Source organism: Scyliorhinus canicula, chromosome 9, assembly GCF_902713615.1.
Source record: "Scyliorhinus canicula chromosome 9, sScyCan1.1, whole genome shotgun sequence".
Classification (NCBI taxonomy): Eukaryota; Metazoa; Chordata; class Chondrichthyes; order Carcharhiniformes; family Scyliorhinidae; genus Scyliorhinus; species Scyliorhinus canicula.
The window spans coordinates 135,775,272-135,801,618 of record NC_052154.1 but is presented as its reverse complement, the minus strand read 5'-3'; the positions used below and the strand labels follow the sequence as shown (position 1 = coordinate 135,801,618).

Sequence of the window (26,347 nt, the reverse complement as noted above, 5' to 3'; positions counted from 1 at the left end):
ATTAGAAGATATATTAGAAAAGAACAATTAAACTGATTATTTACTCTAAGATGGAGACATGATCATGCAAAAGACATTCAGCACGGACATCAGCAGATCAAATAAAAACAGCAAAGGAAGTCACATTTACACAAACTCAAAAGCAGACCGCAGTAAATTGATATCATGTACATTTTTCACGTAAAACAAAATTACCATTTTCTTTCTTCTCCTCTCCTAAAGGCAATGATTCTTTTTAGGACATAATTCCATGGCACAAAAAGCTCTCAAGTAACTGATCACATTATTTGTGAGTGTAAGCTGTGGTCATCAACAGATTGATCTTGTGGCAATTACAGGAGACGCCAAAGATGTCCGCATCCAACATCCAAACAAGTACATTCAAGCAGGATTGGTAGTTAGAACTAAGATTATGGATCCTGACTATTGTGCCCCTAATCCAGAGATACTGAAGTCAGATTGTAATATCTGAAAAGTTAACCAAAGCATAATGGAGCAGAGACCAGGACTGGGACAATTTGGTATTTAAGGTTCAGTATTACATCAGGGGGTGACTTAATGCACAAGGTTAAGGAGGAGTCAATAATATTTTAATTTAATATACACCTACCATAGTAAACTACCTTGTTAGTATTTCTGTGTTTTGGCAAGATGGTAAAACAAATTTAATAAAGTAAATTCAATCACTCCAATTCATATTAGTAAACTTATAGAAACTATCACAACCAATAGAAGTATGATTATTGCTGAAAGAATTATTGACATAGTGAACCAATGTGCAAGACAAAAAGCTTTGACATGTCTCCTTTTACAGCAATATCTCTGTACTAACAATTGACTAGAACTATGAATAGTTTGTTGAACAAATCTTCAAAGAAGTCTCTTTTACATTGAAGGTCGTGATGATTGGTATACATCGGAACTCAATTAATACTCCAATAAACCAAATCATATGTTTACTTTTTTTTGTGTGAATCTTGTGCAAATTAAGATAAACAATATCAAGTCTTGAGCACAAAGCACTTTCTTAATGTCAGTGCTCAGTAATTCCTCATCAAGTCCTTATTTCTCTGCCCAATGAATGTGCTTTTCGTACCAACCAGGGCAGGAATCTTTACCTGCCCATTTTCCATTTCTCACACTTGTCCAGCGGCCTGTTCAGGTTAACTTTGAATTTGGGTGTGTGTGACTCCAGATCCACAGCAATATGGTTGACTCTTAATTGCCCTGTGAAATGGCTGAGTAAACTGCTTAGTTGAAGGCAACTAGGGATGGACAATTAAATGCTGGCCCTGCCAGTGATGCCCACATGCCATGAAAGTGTGAAAACGTGTGCAGAATCAACATATGCAACTGTGTGTTTGGCCATCCTAGACATATCCGGTTAACAACTCCAGTGCAGTGATATCTATTTACAACATAACATATGCACTCACCTAAGAAGTCCTCCAGGTGGAGAGTATGCATAACACTGTAGAGTGGGGTACTGGGGTCTGAGCAGGAAAGAAAGAATAGCTGCAGTTCCAGCTCCTAAAGAATGTCCAACCACGATTAATCCATAATGTTTGGTCCCTTTTCCCTGGTGGTAAATAAGAGAAGCCTAAGCACAGGTTTTTCTTGGTTTTGCTGTTTACTATATTCACAAGTGGCACATACTCACAAACTTGTTCGATAGTAGTGGTAATGATGGCTTAGCGAGAGTTACCGGTATTTAATTAAAACATACAAATAATATCAATGACTATTTCATAACTGTCCATTGTTTAAAGTGCTTGATTTTCCAACTTCTGTACTTCCATAATGGGCAGGAATTTCCGGTCCCACCAGCAGCGGGCATCATGGTGAGTGGGATCGGAAAATTCAGAGGGTAGCCAAAAGTCCATTTACCCTCAGCGTAAAAATGGATTGCAATTTTCCCCTCCCAGCTTTCATGATGGCTTAGGTTACATGCCTCCCTATGTCAGGAACTTCATTTGCATGCCATTGCATCTCATGAATGCTCCTAAAAAACCCAGTTTGTCAGAATCATCACTCCAAATCTAATGTCGACACCAGTGGCTAATTAGGCCGGTGTGAACCATGACTGGATGTGCACCTGGTGAACTATGCTTCACTCATGACTTTGACATTTGTACACAGAGCGGTTGCCTACCTTTCACCGTGCTTTTCTGACAGCTGCTCTGACTCCATGCCAAGGCTGCACATGCAAGACCAATGGGAAGAGAAATTGAAGGCTGCACATGCAAGACCAATGGGAAGGGAAATTGGAGGGAAAGCACACTTGTCACCTGGAAAGGAACCCGGACTGGGAGGGGTGGTGAGCGGAGAGTAATGAGACTAGCCAGGGGCAAGAAAGGAGTGGAAGGCACATGCTTGAAGTGGGGGGGGGGGGAATGACTGGAGTTGGACAGGGACAAATGAATGGGGGAGGGGTTGACTGGAACACAGGAGGAAAAGAGTAGACAGAGACACATGGCTGGTGGTTCATAGAGGGGGAATAAGTCTGAGGCAAGATCCTAGTGCAGCACATCATGTAGTTAGGGCCAGAAAACAAAGGCAGTTCTGGGGCATTGCATACCATGCCACAAGGCTATGCCTGGAACATATATCTTGGTCACAATAAAGGCAGGGGATGGAGCCATCTGTGCTGTGTTGGTTGTGCACAGCATGGTGTGGAGGCATGGTCAGTCTCACACATTTCGGTCTTGTGTGTTGGAGGCTTGGTACTTGGGTAGAGATAGCACAGTCACAGTCAGGGGACATATCTATATCCTGTAAATGAGGAGCCGGTATGTAAGAGCAGGCACTCAAGGTCTCATTGGGGGATGGGGGGAATCTCAATAGGTCACTGTACATAAGGCCTCAAGATGGGGATGGGTGAGGTTGGCATAGGGCATCCACAGAAAATGGTTAAGGCATGGATGGGGGTATCTGCAAGAATAATTATGGGCTCCACGGTTAAAGGGGGAGAAAGGAGAGTGATTGGAGGGAGGGAAACTTGCACGATTATGGGAAGGTCTTGGATGGTGATATGGTTGGGCGGGGGCGGTGCTTAGAAGCTGGTCTCATAATAGAAGCGGAGCAGCACCATTTTGATTGCCAATGCAATGATGCAGTTAATAAACAACCTTGAGAAAAAAAGTTAAGTGAGGGATTTGAAGGCTTGTGGGAGGAATTGACTACTTGGAGTTAGACGTGGACTGCTTTCATTACAAAGACGGAGGTTGAGGGGTGATCTGATTGAGGTCGACAAGATTATGAGGGGCATGGATAGAGTGGATGAGCAGGCACTCTTTAGTGGAAGTTTAGAGGAGATGTGTGAGGCTGGAACACGTTGCCAGGGGAGGTTGTGGAAGCAGATACATTAACGGTGTTCAAAAGGCATTTTGACAAACACATGGATAGAATGGGTATAGAGGGATATGGCACAAGGAAGTGCTGAGGGTTTTGGCAAAGGTTGGTATCATGACCGGTACAGGCTTAGAGGGCCGAAGGGCCTGTTCCTGTGCTGTGTTGTTTTGTGTTCTTTGCACTCCATCTTTGGAATGATTCAGCACATGGAGACCAAGGCTCAGCTGAGACATGTTAAGAAGACTCAAATGTAAACAGAAGGACTTGGGCAATTTTACTTATTGCGTGCATTCTTGCAAGTATTCATTACAGTTTGGGGTCAAATGTTTATTGTGTATGAATAATTGGTTGTCGAGTGATGAATGGTTTCACAGAGGAACATGCAAAGGTCAGAAGTATCCAACTGTAAAGGGACCACAGCTAAAGAACACAAAGAAAATGCTCCAAAGAAGCACACACATTGCAGCTGAGGCACCCAGGATTTACACAGTGTACAGCTCAACAGTTACAGACATTACATTTGTGCAAGGTTGGCTCTAGTCTAATTCGGAGGAGAGAGAGACTGACAATGCTCAGAGGCTGATGTTTCATGGCTGTCCACATCCAACCACATTTGTGAATGCGTTGTCATGCCTAGTGTGCTGGGGAATGGGAAACTCATCCTTGAGGCTTAAACAGCTGCAAGGGAGGATCTGGGGATGGAATGCCTGGAATGAGCACAGCCCAAAGGCTTCACAATAACTCCTTAGCTTGACAATGGAACCTGGCCGCCTCATTATAGGAAGGACGTGGAAGCTTTGGAACGGGTGCAGAGGAGATTTACCAGGATGTTGCCTGGTATGGAGGGAAAATCTTATGAGGAAAGGCTGATGGACTTGAGGTTGTTTTCGTTAGAGAGAAGAAGGTTAAGAGGTGACTTAATAGAGGCATACAAAATGATCAGAGGGTTAGATAGGGTGGACAGCGAGAGCCTTCTCCCGCGGATGGGGGTGGCTAGCACGAGGGGACATAGCCTTAAATTGAGGGGTAATAGATATAGGACAGAGGTCAGAGGTGGGTTTTTTACGCAAAGAGTGGTGAGGCCGTGGAATGCCCTACCTGCAACAGTAGTGAACTCGCCAACATTGAGGGCATTTAAAAGTTTATTGGATAAGCATATGGATGATAAGGGCATAGTGTAGGTTAGATGGCCTTTAGTTTTTTTTTCCATGTCGGTGCAACATCGAGGGCCGAAGGGCCTGTACTGCGCTGTATCGTTCTATGTTCTATGTTCTATGATCATTACACATCAATCATGTCTTTGATAATGAAGCCACGAAGAGAAGTGCAGAATGGAGGTAGCAGGCAATGTTGCCTTTTTAATGCAACTGAGAAGTAAGCAGCACGGTAGCATAGTGGTTAGCACTGTTGCTTCATAGCGCCTGGGTCCCAGTTACGATTTGTGGCTTGGGTCACTGTCTGTGCGGAGTCTGCACATTCTTCCTGTGTCGGTGTGGGTTTCCTCCGGGTGCTCCGGTTTCCTCCCACAAATCCTGAAAGACATGCTGTTAGGTGAATTGGACATTCTGAATTCTTGCTCAGGCGCCGGAATGTGGCGACTAGAGGATTTTGACAGTAACATTATTACAGTGTTAATGTAAGCCTACTTGTGACAATAAAGATTATTAAAAAAAGGGCCCGTCACCTTCAAGCAGGGCAAAGGGGAGAACTTCATCTGAGGAACATGGGCCAGCAAGGTTTAATAAAGACCGAGAATCTGAGGACAGATCAATTCCACAGAGGTGTTTGGCAAGACCAAGATGTACAGAAAACACCCCTCAAACTTGTAGATGAGAGAGGGAGACAGTGTTGTCGATGTTTTTTCTTGTAAAGTAATGTGGTGGCTCACACTTGCCACATTCATCGGTGGGCTCTGACTGGGAGGCCACCATTGCCAATGGTTCTAAACGTGACCATTGCATTCAACATTTTTGCGAGTGGATAATTCCAAGTATCGACTGGGGACCACGACAGAATATCACAATCCTTCACTCATAAATACATCCAAGATATCACTGATGCCATATTTAGTAAGGCACACAATTTTGTCAAATTCTCCCTGGATGAACCTAGCTAGACTACCAGAGCAGTGGGATTTTCCGCATCTCCAGTTCCGCATGGGTGCACTGTACCGTCAGCTACACACGCGGTATTAAGAGATCCCTGGCAGCAGCAGCTACAATGATTCATCATTAAGAAAGGCTTCCACTCTCTCAATGTGCAATTGATCTGTAATCATCAAAAGCAGACAATGTAGGTGTGTGTGAGAAACCCTGTGAACTCGCACAAAATTTGGGCTACCTGAGATGTCCAATAAAGCCCCCATCTGCAAAACCACATTCTAGAGGCTTGCCAACAAACTCGGACTCAGCTGGAGTCTGACCTCCGGCAGTCTTCCGAGAACCAGTCACCTGGCTGTCACTGTCTTTGCCTGCTGTGGATTCAAATGCAGTGCTGTGCTCCGCAGGTGGTGACCCCAAGGGTGCTCTAAAACTAGGTTCCACCAAGGTTTATGTCTCTGAGCTGGTGGAGGGTGCAGGTGAAGGAAGCTGCTGCTTGCTTCTCGAAGGGGGTGAGTGGCCTGAGCTCCAGCATTCCCCCACCTTAGTCTGGGATCTCTCCCTCTTGTTGCAGGTGACCTTGTCCTGTTGAAAGACAGTTGGACAGACAGATTCCAAAGGAGATGGCAAGCATGCAAGCTTTCGGTGAGTGTGTGCTGAGTGGATTAAGTAAGGGTTGAAGACACGAGATGAAGACGCAAAAGCGTGCGAGAGAGTCAGATGATATCCCATGTGCTGCGTGTACAAGATCCCTGTGGACTGTAAGCCTGTAAATGCCTGATGTGACAGTGAGAGATGAGACTGAGGAGAAGGTCAACTTACTCCGGCAGAACATATGAGATTACTCAACCTCTTCCTGGACTGGAGAGCGGTCCTCTTCTGTAGTCAGCAGGCTATGAACACACTGGCAACCTCTTTGCAAGCCTCGGTGATGAGGTGCTGAATTTCTGGCTCCCATCATGGAGCTAAAGGATCGCCCACCAGTCCTTGACTGCCTGGAGGAGTCACTTGTCAATGAATTTTGAGGCATAGCATTGGTCCCTTTAGGGGCCATCACTTGTCATACAGAACCCTAGGCTGTGGAATGAATTTGTGCATGGATGCTGTTTAAATACAGCGGCCAGAACTGTCATCGGATGAGGAAATAATGGGGTGGCCGAATCCCCGCTGGCCCCACAACAGGATGCAATATGCTGCCTATTTTCTGCATACACAATGAGGTGTAAAGCAGATGATTGGGCACAACAACTCACTCTGCTGGCCAGGGGCGCATTGCCGGCTTCCCGCCATCCATTGTACTTAGTCTCAGGAGCGGTAAATTCTGCCCAATATAACTCTATTAGACCTTAGCTCACAGTGGACAGTAGGAATAATTATTTAACATGAAGCAAATGAATCATATTAAGTATAAAAAGTATACTTACAATAATTATATAAATTATTCTCTTGGAAAGGTGTTTCTCTGGTGATACTGTTGATGGAACCATCAATTCAGCAAACACGTGTCGTTGGATCTGAACAGAGGCTTTAATACACTTACAATAGAGCCAGCCTATTCGTCGTTGAACTTCAGGTGAAATGGCAGGCTGGCTCTAAGGCACTGATTTTTATACATCGGTCCCAGGAGGAGGAGTCCTGGGCGGAGCCAAGGGAGGAGCCCAGTACAAACTCTCGCGTACTCCCAGAGTGACTCCCCCTGGTGGTCAGATAGTGCAACTGCACTTACAATGGGTAGATACGAACATATATACATAGAGTGATATTGGCAACTATATATAGTGTGAATCACATTCACCACATTCACCCCCTGTTAAAAAAATCAAGTCTGGCGGGGGTGATGGCTCAAAGAGTCAGTCTGTCCGGTGGACGAATTGTCCGTTTTGATCTGCAGAGCACCGGGGTTGCAGCCTCTTGCGGTGGCTGGGCGGGCGTCGAGGTCTGGGGTACGGTTGCCGGCTCCGGGGCGAGTCTTGTCCGAGCCTCATACACGTCCTGGTCGAATGGAGACTGGGGGCGTGCTGGTGCTGGCGCTCGGGACTGGTGGGGTGAGCTCGCAGAATTGGGGGCGCAAGGGGGCGGCCGCATAGGGAACGGGGAAAGGAATTCCTCGGTGGGGGTAGATGGGGGGCTAGATCCAGCGGGTGCCAGGTCCCGGAGGGATACTGTGTCCTGGCGACCGTCCGGGAACTCAACAAATGCGTACTGTGGGTTGGAATGAAGCAGGCGCACCTTTTCAACAATGGGGTCGGTCTTGTGCGCCCTGACGTGCTTCCTTAGGAGAACCGGGCCTGGCGTCCTCAGCCACGCCAGAAGTGAGACCCCTGTGGTAGTGCCCCTGGAAAAAATGAAGAGCCGCTCGTGGGGGGTTTGGTTGGTAGCTGTACAGGAGGGATCTAATTGCGTGGAGCACGTCAGGGAGGACTTCCTGCCATTGGGAAACTTGGAGCTTCCTGGACCTGAGGGTCAGTAGGACGGTCTTCCAGACCGTCGCGTTCTCCCTCTCCACCTGTCTGTTCCCCCTGGGGTTGTAACTGGTAGTCCTGCTCGAGGCGATGCCCTTGTCGAGCAGGTACTGACGCAGCTCGTCACTCATAAAGGACGCAACCCGGTCGCTGTGCACGTAGCTGGGGAAACCGAACAGGGTGAAGACACTATGCAGGGCCCTAATGACTGTGTGGGAGGTCATATCGGGGCATGGGATGGCGGAGGGGAATCGGGAGAACTCGTCAATAATGTTAAGGAAGTAAATGTTTTTGTTAGTAGAGGTGAGTGGCCCTTTGAAATCGATCGCAAGGCACTCAAAGGGCCTAGAAGCCATGACCAGGTGGGCCCTGTCTGGTCTATAGAAGTGCGGTTTGCACTTCGCACAGATCGGGCAGTCCCTGGTGACCACTTTTACCTCCTCGTTGGAGAAAGGCAGGTTTCGGGCTCTGATGTAGTGGGTGAGCCGGGTGACCCCTGGGTGGCAGAGGTCATCGTGGATGGCTTTTAGGCGGCTGATTTGCGCGCTGGCGCATGTCCCACGGGATAGGGCATCAGAGGGCTCGTTGAGCTTCCCGCTCGATATTTGATATCGTAATTGTAGGTGGAGAGTTCAATCCTCCATCGAAGAATTTTGTCATTTTTAATTTTGCCCCTTTGCGAGTTGTCGAACATGAAGGCGACCGACCGTTGGTCGGTAATGAGGGTGAACCTCCTACCTGCGAGGTAGTGCCTCCAGTGTCGGACAGCCTCCACGATGGCTTGTGCTTCCTTCTCGACTGAGGAGTGTCGGAGTTCTGAAGCGGATAGGGTACGGGAGAAAAATGCAACGGGCCGCCCTGCTTGGTTTAAAGTGGCTGCTAGCGCTACCTCTGAGGCGTCGCTCTCAACCTGAAAGAGAGTGGATTTATCCACCGCCCGCATGGCTCCTTTGGCGATGTTGTCCCTGATGCAGCTGAAGGCTTGGCGCGCCTCAGCAGACAGGGGAAATAGAGTGGCCTTGAAGAGTGGGCGGGCTTTGTCCGCATATTGGGGGACCCACTGGGCGTAGTACGAAAAGAGCCCAAAGCACCGTTTGAGGGCCTTGGGGCCATGGGGGAGGGGGAGTTCTAAGAGTATGCGGTCCGGGTCTGGGCCCAGGACTCTGTTCTCCACGACGTAGCCGAGGATGGCTAGTCTGTTTGTGCGGAACACGTATTTCTCCTTGTTATATGTAAGGTTTAATTTTTGGGCCGTCTGGAGAAAACGGTGGAGGTTGGCGTCGTGGTCCTGCTGGTCATGGCCGCAGATGGTAACATTATCCAGATACGGAAACGTGGCCCGCAGCCCGTACTGGTCCATTGCTCGTTGGAACACAGAAACCCCATTAGTGACGCCAAAGGGAACCCGGAGGAAATGGAAGAGGCGGCCGTCGGCCTCCAACGCCGTGTAGTGGCGGTCCTCCGGGCGGATTGGGAGCTGGTGGTATGCAGACTTCAGATCCACCGTGGAAAATACCCGATATTGGGCGATCTGGTTTACCATGTCTGCGATTCTGGGGAGCGTAAAGAGATTGATGGTCTGGCTATAATCAACGACCATGCGGAATTTTTCCCCGGTCTTGACGACCACCACCTGAGCTCTCCAGGGACTGTTACTGACCTCTATGATCCCCTCACTGAGCAGCCTTCGGACCTCCGTTCTGATAAATACCCTATCCTGCAGGCTGTACCGCCTGCTGCGGGTGGCTACCGGTTTGCAATCCGGGGTGAGGTTGGCGAACAGAGGGGGGGGGGGGTCGATGCGCAGCGTGGCAAGGCTGCAGATAGTGAGTGGGGGCAGGGGCCCGCCGAAGCTGAGGGTGAGACTCTTGAGATTACATTGGAAATCCAAGCCTAAGAGGAGTGGCGCGCAGAGGTCGGGCAAGACATACAGTTTAAATTTGGAATAGCTAGCGCCTCGAATAGTTAGCATTGCTGTAGTGCGGCCTTGGATTTGGATGGAATGGGAGCCCGAAGCGAGGGCGATAGTTTGGTTGACGGGATAAATAGGGAGGGAAGAGTCTTACCAACTCTGGGTGTATGAAGCTCTCTGTGCTCCCGGAGTCGAAAAGGCATGACGTGTTGTACCCGTTGATCTGGACCTCCGTCATCGAATTTCTCAGATGCTTGGGGCGAGATTGGTCGAGGGTGACCGTGTTGAGTTGCGGGCCGCATGGTGGGTGCCCGGGGGAGTCGAATTCTTCCGATCGGGCGTCCTGTCGTGTAGATGCCGCTGCGTTCTGGCGAGCTTGATGCAGGAACACTGCGTTGAGTTGCGGGCCATGTGGTGACTGCCCGGGGAGGTCGTACTCCTCCGATGAGCTGTTTGACTCTGGGGATGCAGCTAGGGCCCGTGGATCGCACGTAGAGGGTGGTGATGAAGATGGCGTCCAAGATGGCGGCCCCCATGAATCGCACGTGGCCGGCCGCATGTTGGATGTTTGCCAAGATGGCGGCCCCCATGGATCGCACGTGGCGGGAGGGGGCGGAGAGTGAGCGTAGGCCGCAGCGTTTCGGGCCCCGCGGGCCTGCTGGTGCTGGGGGTGATGTTTTTGGACTGTTGGGGTGTTGAGGGCTGGGGCCCTTCTGCCGAGGCACACTTTAGCATAGTGGCCTTTCTTCCCGCAGCTGCTGCAGGTCGCGGATCGGGCTGAGCAGTACTGCCGCGGGTGCTGGCTTTGTCGACAGAAGTGGCAGGCTGCAGCAGTTGAATAACTGGTTTGCGGAGCTGAATAGTGGCAGGCTGGAGCAGTTGAATAACTGGTTTGGCGAGCTGAGTAGCTGGCTGGGGGAGCTGAGTAATTAGCTGGAGCAGCTGGATAGTTTGAGTAGTTGACTGGGACAGTAGGACTGGCTGTGGCAGTGCGATAGCTGGGGGGCCTTGCGGCACAGGCTTGGGGGTCCTCAGGTCAGGGGCCCATGCGGGGTTAGCGGGGTCTGCGGGAAACGAGTTGAGGCTGCAGAAGGAAACTTCCATCGTGATAGCAGCCTCTACGGTAGTCTCTAAGCCCTGGGCCCCATTTTCTAATAGTCTCTGGCGTACATAGCTAGGTCGAAGGCCCGCTACAAAAACATCCCGCACAGCAAGCTCCCTATGTTCGGCCGCGGTTACGGCCTGGTAATTGCAGTCATTTGAGAGATTGTTCAACTAGCGTGCAAATTCAGCTACAGTTTCAGTAGCCCGTTGTCGGCGAGTTGTGAGCACATGGCGGGCAAAGACCTCGTTCATGGGCCTAATATACATTTTGTCCAAAATCGCCAGCGCAGCGGTGTAGGAACCGGCTGGATTTAATTGTGTAGAAATTCTGTGGCTTACCCTCATGTGCAGTAGGCTGAGCTTTTGTTCCTCCGTAGTTTCAGCGGTGCTGATTTCGGCCAGGTAGGCCTTAAAACATTTCAGCCAGTGGCAGAAGGTTTCTTTCGCCTCTGCATCCTGCGGATCGTTCTAGGCGTCCTCGTTTTAGAGCGGATTCCATGCTTTACTTCGGCAGCTTCTTAAGTGTATTAAATTGATGGAACCATCAATTCAGCGAACACGTGTAGTTAGATCTGAACAGAGGCTTTAATACACTTACAATAGAGCCAGCCTATTCGTCGTTGAACTTCAGGTGAAATGGCAGGCTGGCTCTAAGGCACTGATCTTTATACATCGGTCCCAGGAGGAGGAGTCCTGGGCTGAGCCAAGGGAGGAGCCCAGTACAAACTCTCGCGTACTCCCAGAGTGACTCCCCCTGGTGGTCGGATAGTGCAACTGCACTTACAATGGGTAGATAATGAACATATATACATGGAGTGATATTGGCAACTATATATAGTGTGAATCACATTCACCACAACTTTCACCATAAATTGATCCTTTAAATATAGTCACCACTTCTAATATGGCAAATGCTAACATAGATTCACTGTTTTAGCTCAAGTCAGCTGAAGGCAAGCAAAGGAAATCCCACAATAAGCAGACCCCAGCCAGAAAGTTGTCCACAAAGAGTCATTGACCCACCCTTGCCCAGAGCTAGTCGGCAATCCCATTATTCCCAAAACAATATAAAAGATATCCATCTAAGTATTTTGTGACTGTCATATTAAGCATTTTCTCAAGAGGGCTATCAAGGGAACTATATAATAGACTGACACCAATGATCCCACAATTCACAGACATTCGCATAGTAAGCCTTTAGTTCTTGAAAGGACCTAATCTTTGATGCACAATTTGTCTTTCATTGACCATACTGCAAAATATATTCTTGCAGCTCTCAAAGAGTCAGCAGTAACTACAGATAAGTTATGCACCTGCTGTGACGAGCAAGGAACAATTTAATAAATATAAACCAAAATGCTTCATTAATATAAAGTGAAGACCTTAACTGCAGACCCAGAAACCCACACATAAACAGACAAGTAACTTATTCATAGCCCACTATTTGTTGGCAATGGGTCTAATGTTCATTCTCATTCTAGTGCAATTTAAGTTTATGCACATAAGCTCTGTATGCTTTGAGGTTTAGAAACCCCCACCCAGAATTGTTACTTTAAATACATTAATGGCTGGGATTTTAATACACTGTGTTCTACACTTAACTCCACAAAATAATCATGAGTCCTGACTGTTATTTTGATTTAAATAAAACACTTGCAATCTGGTGGAGACTTTTTATTTTGAGTCTTCCATAACGTCATCTGCCATTCGGATGACACACATTCTAGACTGGCCAAAAGGTATGACCCAGATCTTCCAATCTGCTGCGATGTCGTGTGGATCACTGCTTAACATGATTAAAAGTGCGGCTTTACCTTTTCCCATCCTTCAAGCTAGGAGTTCAGGTGCTACAGCAGGGATCCACAAACAGTACCAGTGACGATACGTAGCAGCAGGGCCATGCACTCTTATGATTTCACCAACTCAATTGACTCTCCTTAAGGTCACCCTGACTGTCGTGTTAAGTTTTTTTAAGTTCTTAAATTTTTTTGAACTATTTCTAATATTTACGTTTTTAAAAATTGCTGTCATGAGTTTGTGATGACCGGTGAGCATTATCAGGCACGCAGAGAGGCAGGGTAAGAACTGTCGGGAGCGGTTTGAGCAAGAGATGAGCATTGTCAAGGCTGGGGCAGAGGGGGAGGGTGTAACATTGTTGGACATGTGGGGGGTGCTTGAGGTGATCAGTGTCAGGATTGTGGAGGGGGTGGGGTGAGCATCATCAGAGATGTGAGCATTGTCAGGGACGCATGATGGTGCAGCATCTGCAATGTGAGAAGCTGAGGTGAGAATGTCTGGACCGTTGGGGGGGGGGGGGGGGGGTTGAGCATTGTCACCACCTTGCATTCCCGAGCAAAGCATTGTTGGAGATGAGTAAGGATTGCTGGGGTGGGAGTGGGTGAGCATTGTTGGGGGTGCGGGGACAGGTGAGTATTGTTGGGTGCTGAGGCAGATAAGCATTGTCAGGGTTATTGGGGCAAGTGAGCATTGTTAGGGATGTTGGGGTTAGAACATAGAACAGTACAGCACAGAACAGGCCCTTCGGCCCTCAATGTTGTGCCGAGCCATGATCACCCTACTCAAACCCACGTATCCACCCTATACCCATAACCCAACAACGCCCCCCCCTTAACCTTACTTTTATTAGGACACTACGGGCAATTTAGCATGGCCAATCCACCTAACCCGCACATCATTGGACTGTGGGAGGAAACCGGAGCACCCGGAGGAAACCCACGCACACAGGGGGAGGACGTGCAGACTCCACACAGACAGTGACCCAGCCGGGAATCGAACCTGGGACCTGTGAAGCATTTATGCTAACCACCATGCTACCCTGCTGCCCCAGGGGGAATATGAATAGAATGGCAGTTAACATAAAAGTAAACCAACCCAAAAATCTTCTAATGGTATATGAATAATAAGATGCCGGGTAGGGCCTGTTAGGGACAAAGAAGGTGATATCTGCTTAGAGCTTCAGTACAAGGCTAGAATACTTCATGAGCACTTTTGCATTGGTGTTTACTAAGAGGGTGCTGACAAAATGTCAGTGGAAACAGTTGAGATGATTTGCATCCCAGGTTGCTAACTGAAGTCGGGGTAGGACAGTGAAGGGCTTGCCATAATCTTCCAACTCTCCCTGATTACTGGAGGTGTCAGAGGATTGGAGAATGGTATGAAAGTATTAAGGATATTCCTCGTAACTTCAAATCAGACTCTTTCATACCTGTGGTGGGTAAGGTTTTAGAAACAGTAATCAGGGAAAAAAATTAAAGGCACTTGACAAGGTTTGAGTTAGTTAACGAAATCCCAGCACATATTTTTAAAAGGCAGATTATATCGAATTAATCTAACTGATTTTTTTGATCAAAGTAACAGAGAAGGATAATGAAAAATAAAAACTTGGCTTAAGGACAGAAAGCAGTGAATTGTGGTAAATGGTTGTTTTTCATACTACAGGATGGTAGGCAGTGGTGTTCCCCAAGGATTAGTGCTAGAATCACAAGGGTTAGTGCGAGGATGACAAGGGTTAGTGCGAGGATCACAAGGGTTAGTGGGAGGATCACAAGGGTTAGTGCGAGGATCACAAGGGTTAGTGCGAGGATCGCTGCTTCTTTGGTAACAAACAAGTGATTACAATATTGAAATATAGAGTAACATTTAAAACATTTCCAATGATGCCATACTTGGAGGTGTGGCAAACGGTGGGGATAATTTGTGATTGTAACAGTATATAGGTAGGCTAGACAAAGAGGCAGACAAATAACAGATGGAATTTGACATGAAGAAGCAGAAAAGATTGGGCAGGCACTTAAAGGCATAGTTATAAAGAATGTGCAGAGTCAAAGGGAACTAAGGTTCATGTGCATGAATAATGGAAGCTGTCAGAACATATTGAGAGAGTAGTTGGCACATCATATGAAGTCTTGGGCTTCATTAACAGAAGCATCGTGTACATCAGTAAGTATGTTATGCTGAAGCTTTCTAAAGCTCTACTTAGACCACAACTAGAGTACTGCTATTCAGTTCTGCTCACCATGGTTTAGGAAGGATGCAAAAGACCTTGAGAGAGTGCAGAGGAGACTTTCCACAATGGGGAGTTAGCTATAAGGAAAAACTATTCCCATTAGTTAATGATATAATGACATGACTAAGAACATAGATTTAAGGTTTTGGGCAGGGGATATGGGGAAGATGTGAGGAAGAACCTTATTACACAGCACATGGTAATGTAACCCATTGGGACGGCAATGGGAATAAATCAAGGGAATAGGTTACTGCATGGACAGATGGCATGGACTCGATCGGCTGAACAGCATCTTTCTACACTGCAATGACTTCAAGACTCTATACTCTTTATTCTTTGACCAAAGTGTCATGCATTACTCTTAAGAATATTCAATGAGTTTTCTGCAAATGGTAAAATTAGGTTTCTGGATGACATGATCTTTGACTTTCTCTTTTTGTGTCTGGGGTGAGTGAGAGAAGAATGCTAATACAATCAGATGACACAATTAAAATTCAGAACTTTCCTTTGTGGAGAGCATTGACTTGAGCTCACAGCATGCAAGTCCATGATACCGCATCAAAATTTTGAGTTGCTACTTGTATTATTATTGCAATTTGTAACACAAACCCTGCTTCATTAAAGTTACCAAAGTAAATTTCACTGGCTAAGGATTAATGCATTTAATAATGGAAGATTTTCCCAAAACCACTGGCTTCAAACCCAACTCCAAACTCTGTTCTCTCGCCACCAAATCCATCCCTTCCCCAGTTACTGTCTCAATCCAAGCTTTTAAAAAATATATATTTTTATTCTCCTCCTTTTTGATATTTTCATCCAAATTTACACTCACCAACAATCAACGGTAACAAATACAATGTCAATCCCCAAGTTAACAAATCCTTCCTCTCACCAACTCCCAAACTCAACATTTTAAATACAAACATCAAAGAAAAGGAATCCAGAATCAACGATCAACCCATACATAGTCACCAACAACATACACAGTCCAAACCACCCCCCCCCTCCCCCCGCCCACTCTCCAACGTTGGATGTCATCCAACTTTTGAAAGTGCACAATAAACAAAGCCCATGAATTGTAGAACCGTTCCATCCTTCCCCTCAACTCAAACTTCACTTTCTCAAGTGTTAAAACCTCCAACAAATCCCCCCCGCCATTCCAGGGCACACGGTGAAGAAGCTGAGCTCCACCCCAACAGGATCTGCCTTCGGGCGATCGGCGAGGCAAAGTCTAAAACATCTGCCTCCACATCCACTTTCAACCCCGGCTGATCCGATACCCTGAATATGGCTTCCAAGCTTCATTTGTACCACATTCGAGATTACCCTGAAGACCTCCCTTCAATACCCCTCCAGCTTTGGACAGGACAAAACATATGAATGTGATTTTCGGGGCCCCACAATGTTCACAAATATCCTCTACCCCTCAAAGAGTTGGCTCATCCTCGCCTTTGTGAGGTGCGCCCCATACGCCACCTTCAGCTGCATCAGCCCCAACCGCACACACAAAGTTGAAGCATTCATATTGCCAGAGGACCTCACACCAAAACTACTCCTCCATGCCCTCTCCCAACTCATCTTCCCATTTTGTCTTAATCCCCTCCAGCAGTGCCTTCTCTTCTCCCAGGACCACCCCATAAATTGCCGACACCACCCCCTTCTCCACTTCCCCTGTCGTTAGCACCTCCTCCAACAGAGTGGGGCGGCGCCACCAGAAACCTCCGTATTTCTTTCCTAGCAAAATCTCGGACCTGCATATATACCTAAACATTTCCCCCTGCCCCAACCCATATTTTACCCCAGCTCCTCCAATCCTGTAAACCGGCAGACAAGAAACAAATCCTTTACTGTCCTGACTCCCTTTTCCTTCCATGTCCGAAAACTCCCATCCCACTTCCTTGGCTCAAATCTATGATTCCCCCGAATTGGCATTTCCATCGACCCTGCCCTCAGCCTGAACTGAATTAGGGAACTGCCTTCAGATTTGCAACGTCGCTACTACCACCGGACACCCCGAGTACTTCCCTGGGGCCATCAGGAGCGGCGTTGTTGCCAGGGCCCTCGCCCCGATCCCCTGTACAGACCCCCTCCATTCTCACCCACTGGGAGACCCTCCTCTAACCCAGCTCCTCACCTTCTCAGCATTCTTCGCCCAGTAATAATACAGTAAATTCGGGAGACCCAACCCCCCTGACTGCCGTCCTCTTTGCAACAGCACCTTCCTAATCCTGGCCACCTTCTCCCCCCCTGCCTCCCACCCCCCATATAAACGAGGTAATCATTTTTTTCAACCTCCTTGAAAAATACCTTTGGCAGGAAGATCAGCAGAGACTGAAAAATAAATAAAAAATCGTGGCAACACGTTCATTTTAATTACCTGCACCTGACCTACCAGCGACAGAGGAAGACCATCCCACCTTGCCAGATCCGCTTTCACCTTCCCCACCAAACTAGTAACAATTATACCTACAGAGCCCCCCTCCCCCCAAAATCCCGTGCCACCTGCACCCCCAGATATCTAAAGTGAGTCACCCTACGGAATGGTTACACACAAAATATTCAATTTTATCTAAATTTAGCTTACACCCCAAAGATCCAAACACTCGAAGCAGCTCCAATATGCCACCCATTGACACACTCGGTTCTGATATATACAACAGCAAATCGTCCACATACAAAGAAACACTATGCTCTAACCCACCCACCCCCGCTCCCTCACTATCCCTCTCCACACCTCTGAACTCGTCAACGCAGTGGCCAAAGGCTCAATCGCAAGCTCTAACAACAGGGGGGACATAGGGCATCCCTGCCTGGTCTCACAGTGCAGAGCAAAACATCCTAAATTCATGTTAGGCGTGTGAACACTCACACCACAACCCCTCATCCCTATATAGTAGTCTTACCCAATCTATAAATCGTGGCCTAATCCCAAACCGCTCCAGAATTGCCATCAAATACCCCCACTCTACTTGGGCAAACGCCTGCTTGGCGCCCAACGCCACAACTACCTCTGTCTCCCTCCCCTCCACCCACGTCATAACCATGTTCAATACCCTCCTAATGTTCGAAAAGAGCTGCCTCCCTTTCATAAACCCATTTGATCTTCCCCTTTCACCTTCGGGAGGCAGTCCTCCAACCTACCCGGCAATACCTTCACCAACACCTTTGCGTCCACATTCAAAGTGATCTGGGCTTATACAACCCACATTCTGTCGGATTTTTATTCTTCATTAGACACAGGGAGATTGATGCCTAACCCAGAGTGTGTGGCAACAGCCACTTCCCTATCTCTTCCTCAAACATCCCCACCATCAGAGGCGCCAACTTATCTCTAAATTTCTTATAGTACTCCACCGGAAACCCATCTGGCCATGTTACCTTCCCCAACTGCATCCTCCCAATCGCATCTTATATCTCCTGCTCTTCTATTGCCCCCTCCAATATAGCCCTATCCGCCTCCCCCAACCTCGGGTATTCAGGAGGTTCATGTCCATTGTACCCTGAAGGTGGCAATGCAGGTCTATAAGAGTGGTCAAAAAGGCATACAGCATTGCTTGCCTTTATTGGACGGGGACGGGGTATTGAGTACAAGAGTCGGCAGGTCATGTTACAGTTGTATAGGACTTTAGTTAGGTCACATTTGGAATACTGCGTACAGTTCTGGTTGCCACATTACGAGAAGGATATGGATGCTTTAGAGAGGGTGCAGAGGAGGTTCACCAGGATTTTGCCTGCTGTGCTAGCTATGAAGAAAGGTTGAGTTGAACGGATTGTTTTCGTTGGAAACAAAACAATCGGTTGAGGGGGGGCCTGATTGAGGGCTACAAAATTATGAGAGGTATGGACAGGGTGGATAGCAACAAGCTTTTTCCAAGAGTGGGGGTGTCAATTACAAGTGGTCACGATTTCAAGGTGAGAAGGGGAAAGTTTAAGGGAGATGTGCGTGGAAAGGTTTTTACGCAGAGGGTGGTGAGTGCCTGGAACGCTTTGCCAGCAGAGGTGGTAGAGGCGGGCACGATAGCATCATTTAAGATGCATCCAGACAGATATATGAACGGGCGGGGAACAGAGGGAAGTAGATCCTTGGAAAATAGGCGACAGGTTTAGATAAAGGATCTGGATCGGTGCAGGCTGGGAGGGCCGAAGGGCCTGTTCCTGTGCTGTAATTTCATTTATTCTTTCTCTTTGTTCTTTTAAACCCATCCAGGAATTCCTGCCTCTCCCGATCCTCCCCTGGTGGCTCCTACCTATACATTCTCTCTTCGAACTCCCTATTAATCGGATCTAGAGCCACTACCAACTTCCCTGCCCTATCCCGCACCTGAACAATTTATCTCGCCGCTCCCTCCCTCCGAAGCTGGCCTGCCAACATGCACCCTGCCTTCTCTCAATATTCGTAAACCGCTCCCCTTGCCCTCCTCAGTTCCCGCACCGCCTTCCTTGTAGACAGTCGGTCAATGCTCCCCTGCAACTCCTTCCTCTTTTCCAAATTTGCTGGATCCCCGTCTTCTGCATACCTCCTGTCCACCTCCAACATCTCATCCATTACCCTTCGACGCTTCACCCTCTCCTACGTATCCGTCTTTGCCTTAAACAAGATCACCTCCCCTCTTACCACCACCTTTAGAGCTTCCAAAACCACCGCCTGCGAAACCTCCCCCGTACAATTAAACCACACGTATTTCTCAATTACGTTCTCAATCTTATCACAGAACCCTCAGTCCCCCAACAGCCCCAACTTAATCTCCACCCCGACCTCTGCACTGCCCCCCTCTCCAACATCATATTGGATTGGATTTGTTTATTGTCACGTGTACCGAGATACAGTGAAAAGTATTTTTCTGCGAGCAGCTCAACAGATAATTAAGTACATGGGAAGAAAAGGGAATAAAAGAAAATACTTAATAGGGCAACACAACATATACAATGTAACTGCATAAGCACCAGCATCGGATGAAGCATTCAGGATGCAGTGCTAATGAGGTCAGTCTATAAGAGGGTCATTTAGGAGTCTGGTAACAGCGGGGAGGAAGCTGTTTTTGAGTCTGTTCGTGCGTGTTCTCAGACTTCTGTATCTCCTACCCGATGGAAGAAGTTGAAAGAGTGAGTAAGCCAGGTGTGAGGGGTCTTTGATTATGCTGCCCGCTTTCCCTAGGCAGCGGGCGGTGTAGATGGAGTCAATGGATGGGAGGCAGGTTTGTGTGATGGACTGGGCGGTGTTCACGGCTCTTTGAAGTTTCTTGCGGTCCTGGGCCGAGCAGTTGCCATACCAGGCTGTGATGCAGCCAGATAGAATGTTTTCTATGGTGTATCTGTAAAAGTTGGTAAGGGTTATGTCCACCCAATGTGGCGCATGATCCGATATCACACTTGCCGAATATTTTGACCCCTTGACCCCAGCCAATAGCGCCTTCCACACCACAAAAAAAAATCAACCTGCGAGCAAACCTTATGGCCCGAGGAGAAAAAGGTATACTCCCGCTCTTCCGGGTGCAGAAGCCTCCAAGGGTCCACCGTTCCCACTTCCACCATTAGTCCAGCCAACGCCTTTGCTCCCCACCGGACGGGACAAGTGAGCGCGTCCGTGACCTGTCCAAACTCGGCTCCTGCACCAACGTCCAGTCCCTACACACGGTCAATTCACGTGAATCCAAGTCGGGGATGGCCCCACATACCTTCTTTACAAATCCTACATCACCCCAGTTGGGATCATACACACTTACCAGCGCCACCAACCTCGCCTCAAATGCCTGTGTCACTATCAAATACCTCCCTCCCTGGTCCGCAACCATTTTCTCCATCTGGAACCGTACTCTTTTGTGAACCACTACCCCTCGAGCCCTGCCGTCAAATCCCAAATGAAGAACATGGCTAACCCAGCCCTTCCTAAGCCTCACCTAATCCTTCACCCTCAAGTGAGTCTCCTGCAGCATCGCCATATCGGCCTTCAAATCTTTCAGATGCGCCAGCCCCTTGGATCTCTTGACTGGGCCTCCCAACCCCCTCACGTTCCACGTACCTAACCTAACCCGGGGGGGGTCTCTCACTGCCCCCTCCCTTCTTATCTACTATTATCATAATTCCGGGCTCTGTGTCATGAGCCTGACCCTTCCCTATCCATTTGCCCCCTCCCCTCTCCCAGAATTCCCTCCTGCACTTCCTCTCGAAAAAACCTCACGCAGTATCGAACCTCTTCCCACCCCGTTTCACATCTCTTAGGCCCATTGAAACCTGCTTGCCAGGCTGCAATGTTCGCAGCCCCTCCCCCACCTCACCTCCGTTCACTGGCCAACTTAAGTTAGCTAGCGTGGGGGCCACCACCCAAGGCTTTCCCTCCCGTCCCCTCCCGCCCAGTCCCAGGAAAATAATCTAACCCAAATATCTCAACAAAATAAAACCGTCACAACAAAAATTAACAATAAAATAAAAAGTAACCTCCATAACAACGTGAAGTAAAAATTTAAATATAGGTTAAAAAAAAACATTTACACCCTCTCCCAACTCCCCATTCACAGTCCACAGCCCCTCTTCAGTTCCATTCATCACTTCTGTCCCAATCCTTCACAAACGCCTCCACCACCTCACTGTCTCAAAGTAGAAATCTCTGAAGTTGTAGGTCACTCTCAGCTTCGCTGGATACACCACTCCAAATCGCAGCCCGCTGTTCTATAATGCAGTCTTCACTCGGCCAAATGCCGCTCGCATCTTTGCCAGCTCCACCGTCAAGTCCTGGTAAAAACGAACTCCAGCACCCGCCCACCGCACCTCCCGCTTCTGCTTCACCCAGTTCAAAATCTTCTTTATGTGGAAGAAGATGATTACTGCCCTTGGTGGTTCATTTAACTTTGGCTTCGGCCTCAGCGACCGATGAGCTTGGTCCAGTTCAGACCAAGAGGGCTCCTCTCCTTCCCTCATCTTGGCAGAGTACTCCGTCGGCTTTGAGCTCTCCACCCCCTCGGGTAAGCCCGCAATCCTGAAATTTTGCTGCCTCGAGCTATTTATTCTCCAAGTCCTCTCGCTTTGCTCCAAGCCCTTATTGGCCTCGACCACCCTCCGCTGCTCATCCCCCATCGAGGTGAGCTGATCGCTGTGCTGCGTGCGACATGGCCTCTTCCACTCCCTCCATCTTCTCGCCCTGCTTCTTCACCTCGGCCGATGTCTTTGCTACAACCACCCCACCAGGGCAATTGCCTCCTCCACTAACGCCTTCAAAATCATCGCCATCTCCTTCCTCAACACCTCCGCATGCTTTGCAAACTGCTTCTCCAGCTCCAAAGGCATCACTTCAGTCATCTTCTCTGCTGTGAGCAGTACAGCCCCACCCAGCAGCCCAGCCTTCACCAGCCGAAACCAGCAGGGGCTGGTTTAGCTCACTCAGCTAAATTGCTGGCTTTTAAAGCAGACCAAGCAGGCCAGCAGCACGGTTCGATTCCCGTACCAGCCTCCCCGGACAGGCGCCGGAATGTGGCTTTTCACAGTAACTTCATTGAAGCCTACTCGTGACAATAAGCGATTTTCATTTTTCATTTCATCTTGTTAGCTCCCTGGCTGGCCCTCTCAATCGACGGTGAACACTCACTCACTCCCTTCTTCATGGCTGTTTTCCTGAAACCTTTTGACATTCTTTGCCTTCCTTATATTTTCCTAAATCCAATCATTTGCAAATTGCCCAGGACCAGACTTTAAAACTCCTAAAAACACACCTCAAGCAGGAGCCGCCCAACATGCGACTTCCCCTCTACATGCCACCCCCGGAAGTCTCGTCTGAATCCAAGCTTGACTGTTCAAAACCTTGGCACCCTATCTGACTCTGAGATGAACTACTGAAGTGGCCACTTCCACCTCTGTAAGATTCATCATCTTCACTTCAGTTCCTCTGCCTTTGTTACCTCTAGACTATTTTTATACTTACCCGGCGAGCCTCCTATCTTTCACTCTACATAAACATGCTCTTGGCCAAAATTCTCTTGCCGTATTCTAACTTGCACCGAGCCCCATTCACTCATCGCCACTGTGCTTGCTGACAAATATTGACCCCTGGTCAGGCTACCTGACTAACATCCACTAGAGTTTAGAAGAGTAAGAGGCGACTTGATCAAAACCTTTAAGATCCCGAGGGGAATTAACAGGGTTGATGTGGAGAGGATGTTTCCTCTTGTCAGAGAATCAAGAACTAGGGATCACTGTTTAAAAATAAAGGGGCACTCATTTAATATTGAGATGAAGAGACATTTTTTTTCTCAAAGGGTTGCGAATCTCTGAATTTTCTTTCTCAAAAGGCAGTGGAAGCAGCGTCTTTGAATATTTTTAAGTCCGAGGTAGATAGATTCTTGATCAGCAAGGGGGTGAAAGGTTATCGGGGGTAGGCAGGAATGTGGGGTTGAAGTTACAATCAGATCAGCCATGATCTTAATGAATCACGGAGCATACCCTGAAGCATTTCATAGCCAATTAATAAATATATTTACTCTTGCTATGTAGACAAGCCTGGAAGCTAATTAGCATAACTCAGACTTGAGGGGCTGAGTGACCTACTCCTGCTCCTACTTCATATGTTCATTATTATGACTTGGTGGCAAATTTTGTTTGATAACACTCCTTTGACACCTTGAGACATTTTATTTCATTTATGTCTCTGTAATGCATGTATGCTGAATTGTTAAAAGCTTAACACAAATGTTAAATGCAGTATTCTTTAGCTAATGCAGTTTGCTTTGATAACTTTAATGACACAGCATTTGTGTTACAGATTTCAATAACAATACGAGTAGCGACTCACAAGATTCAGATGCTGTGTCATGGAATAGTGTGCTGTGAGTGGATAAAAAGAAAATGACAGCACCGACAGCGACTGTCAGCAGCTATTTGCCTTTGGTACCTTGCCCACTGAAGAATTGAACAAAATCACCTTGCAAGGTGTTGTTCTCTGCCTCCAGAGGTAACATTCATATTACAGGCCTACAACCAAAAGTGAGCAAACCTGGATCCCTCTTGTCCTCAGCATACCATGAATCGTTTATAGCCAATTAGTAAATATATTTACTATTGCGATGTAGACAAGAATGGCAGCTAATTTAAATCAGTCCCCACAAATAATGGGAATAAATCTCCAATTAATCTGTTTTGGTCACGGGAAGATTGTTGGCTTGGGTAGAATTGACAGACAAAGCCTTGAGTTAGCATCTCATCTGAAAGATGGGATACAATTAGGATTTAAAATATCTAGTCTTTTAAATACCATTCTTGGAGATAGATGTTTCTATTTCTTCAATTAAAACTGGAGTCTCAGGATAGACTGCAGGATAATGTTCATTAAAATTATGGGGAGATAGTGGTGTAGTGGCAATATCTCTGGACCAGCAATCAAGAGACCCCGGAGAATCACCTGGGGACCCAGGGTCGAATCCCACCACGGCAGATTGTTGACCCATCCCATCTGTCGTTTAGGGAAGGAAATCTGCCTTCCTTAACTGATGTGCCTACATGGAGACTCCAGATCCACAGTAATATGGTTGACTCTTAAATTAGTGATGGGTAATAAATGCAGGCCTGCATACGCACATTCCATGAATGAAAATTTAAAAATTTGAGCAGTTCAAATCAGGAATGAAGAGCTGGGTCCCGTTTGATTGGAAAACAACACGTACCACAAGATCTACATAAGGGATTTTGATGAAGACGGTCATTTGGTTCACTTGATCTCATCTTTCAAGGTATCTCTGTTTAAAATCAGAAATGAAGGATGCCTAACACACACTATGTGAGATTAGAATACAGATGTCAGGGTCAAACCGACAGATTGTTTACTCCACAGCAAGAGTACCATCACTGAATTAGGAAAGGCACTTCATTCATCTATAATCATGTCTCTCAAAAGCATCTCAATGACTTCACATATAATGATTAATCTTCAACTATTTCACTGGTAAAGTCGCTGGAGCCCCAGATGACTGGAGGCTGCTTTTTGGCAGGGGGTTGGGGGAAAGCTGATTTGTGGTGATTTAACCTGAGGATCAGCACACCTCAGGTGAGGGGCGAGGTTGAGAAAGTCGACCTTCATGAATAACCTCAGCCAGTACAGGGATTGAACCAGTACTGTTGACCTCTATCTGTATCTCAAATCAGCTGTCCAGCCAACTGAGCTAAACTGGCCCCTATAGGTGAACATACACAGCACGTTCTCGGACATAGCAATATTAATATGCTTTCTGTAGTAGGCAGAAACGTTGGTCAGGAGCACTGGGAGCACTCTTTGCTCTTTATTGCTGTGGAATATTTAACAACCAATTCAACAGACAGAGACTTGAGTTAAGGTCTCATTCATAAGACAGTACAATTCAGCACCTTTCAGTCCTGAACTGAAACTATGAGCTCAGGTCATGGTGTGAGCGTTGAACTCACAACCTTTTGACTCTGCTACCAAAACAACCACGCAGGCACCAACGCGCAAGTTAGATCACGGACAATTATCATCCAGAATAGCAAATCACAACATGTTTCCATACATTTTAGACTTCATTTAGTTCCTAACATTACAAGAAAAGTATGCATGTATAAAAACACTCAGAAGCAATTTGTTGAAAAGTTGATCAGGAACATGGACTCCTGTGTTGAAATACAGAGATTCCTAGACATTGAAACTGAAATTGCAAAGTAATGAAAATGTGGCCCACAAAGCGAGTAAGCAGAAGCTGTTATTTAAAGAAAAACAACAGACCTTGCATCTGGAAATACTGGAATTGCACAACAAGGCACTCACCGTCCAATCTCAAGAAGGCGGGGTGAATATTTTGTGAGTGCCCTTCATGAGAATTAATGTCAACTGAAACAAATTGGTCACCCAGATTTCTCTTTTGGATAATTACTTGTTGCTTTTATTTCAGAAGAACAACATTCATTAAGTTTGTTTCTGGCTATATTTTATAATATTAGCTGTACCATACCAGGTCTCGGCCAAAGGCTTGTGAGAGAATCATCTCTTGTTCTAGTTTCTTTTTGATATATTCGGCAGATAGGACCATGCCCTGTAAAGAAATCAGGATGCGTAAAAATAAATTGTAAACCCTAGGTACAGAGGTAACAGAATGCTTGATATTTCATTTAATTAATAATAAAAATTAGTGATGCAAAATGGAAACTAAATGAAGCGTTAAAAATCACCTCTCACTTGGGACTTCACAACTAAAACTTCTCAATTTTACCATTATCAGCTTTCTAACAACATATTCTGGCCACTGGCCCTCGCTGCTTGAAGACAGTGGGTGAAGACCTGAAATTCCAGCCAGAACCTACCAGCAAAGGAATTGTTTCACGCTATCCTGTAGAATCTGCATCAAGTGACAAGGGCTACTTGGACAGAACCCGTCTGCCAACTGACCAGATAATAGCACCG

At 47.2% G+C, this 26,347-nt stretch overlaps 1 protein-coding gene across 2 annotated transcripts in view; it reads right to left on the bottom strand.

Moving 5' to 3' along the window:
- Positions 1-26,347, bottom strand: part of LOC119971727 (diacylglycerol lipase-alpha-like) — a 367,691-nt gene that overhangs the window by 77,898 nt on the left and 263,446 nt on the right. For both annotated transcript variants that reach the window (XM_038807684.1, XM_038807683.1), the window contains 2 exons: positions 25,899-25,979; positions 1,437-1,579 (listed from right to left, as the gene is read on the bottom strand). In XM_038807684.1, coding sequence (XP_038663612.1) covers positions 1,437-1,579; positions 25,899-25,979 — 224 coding nt within the window. The remainder of the gene's footprint in view (positions 1-1,436; positions 1,580-25,898; positions 25,980-26,347) is intronic.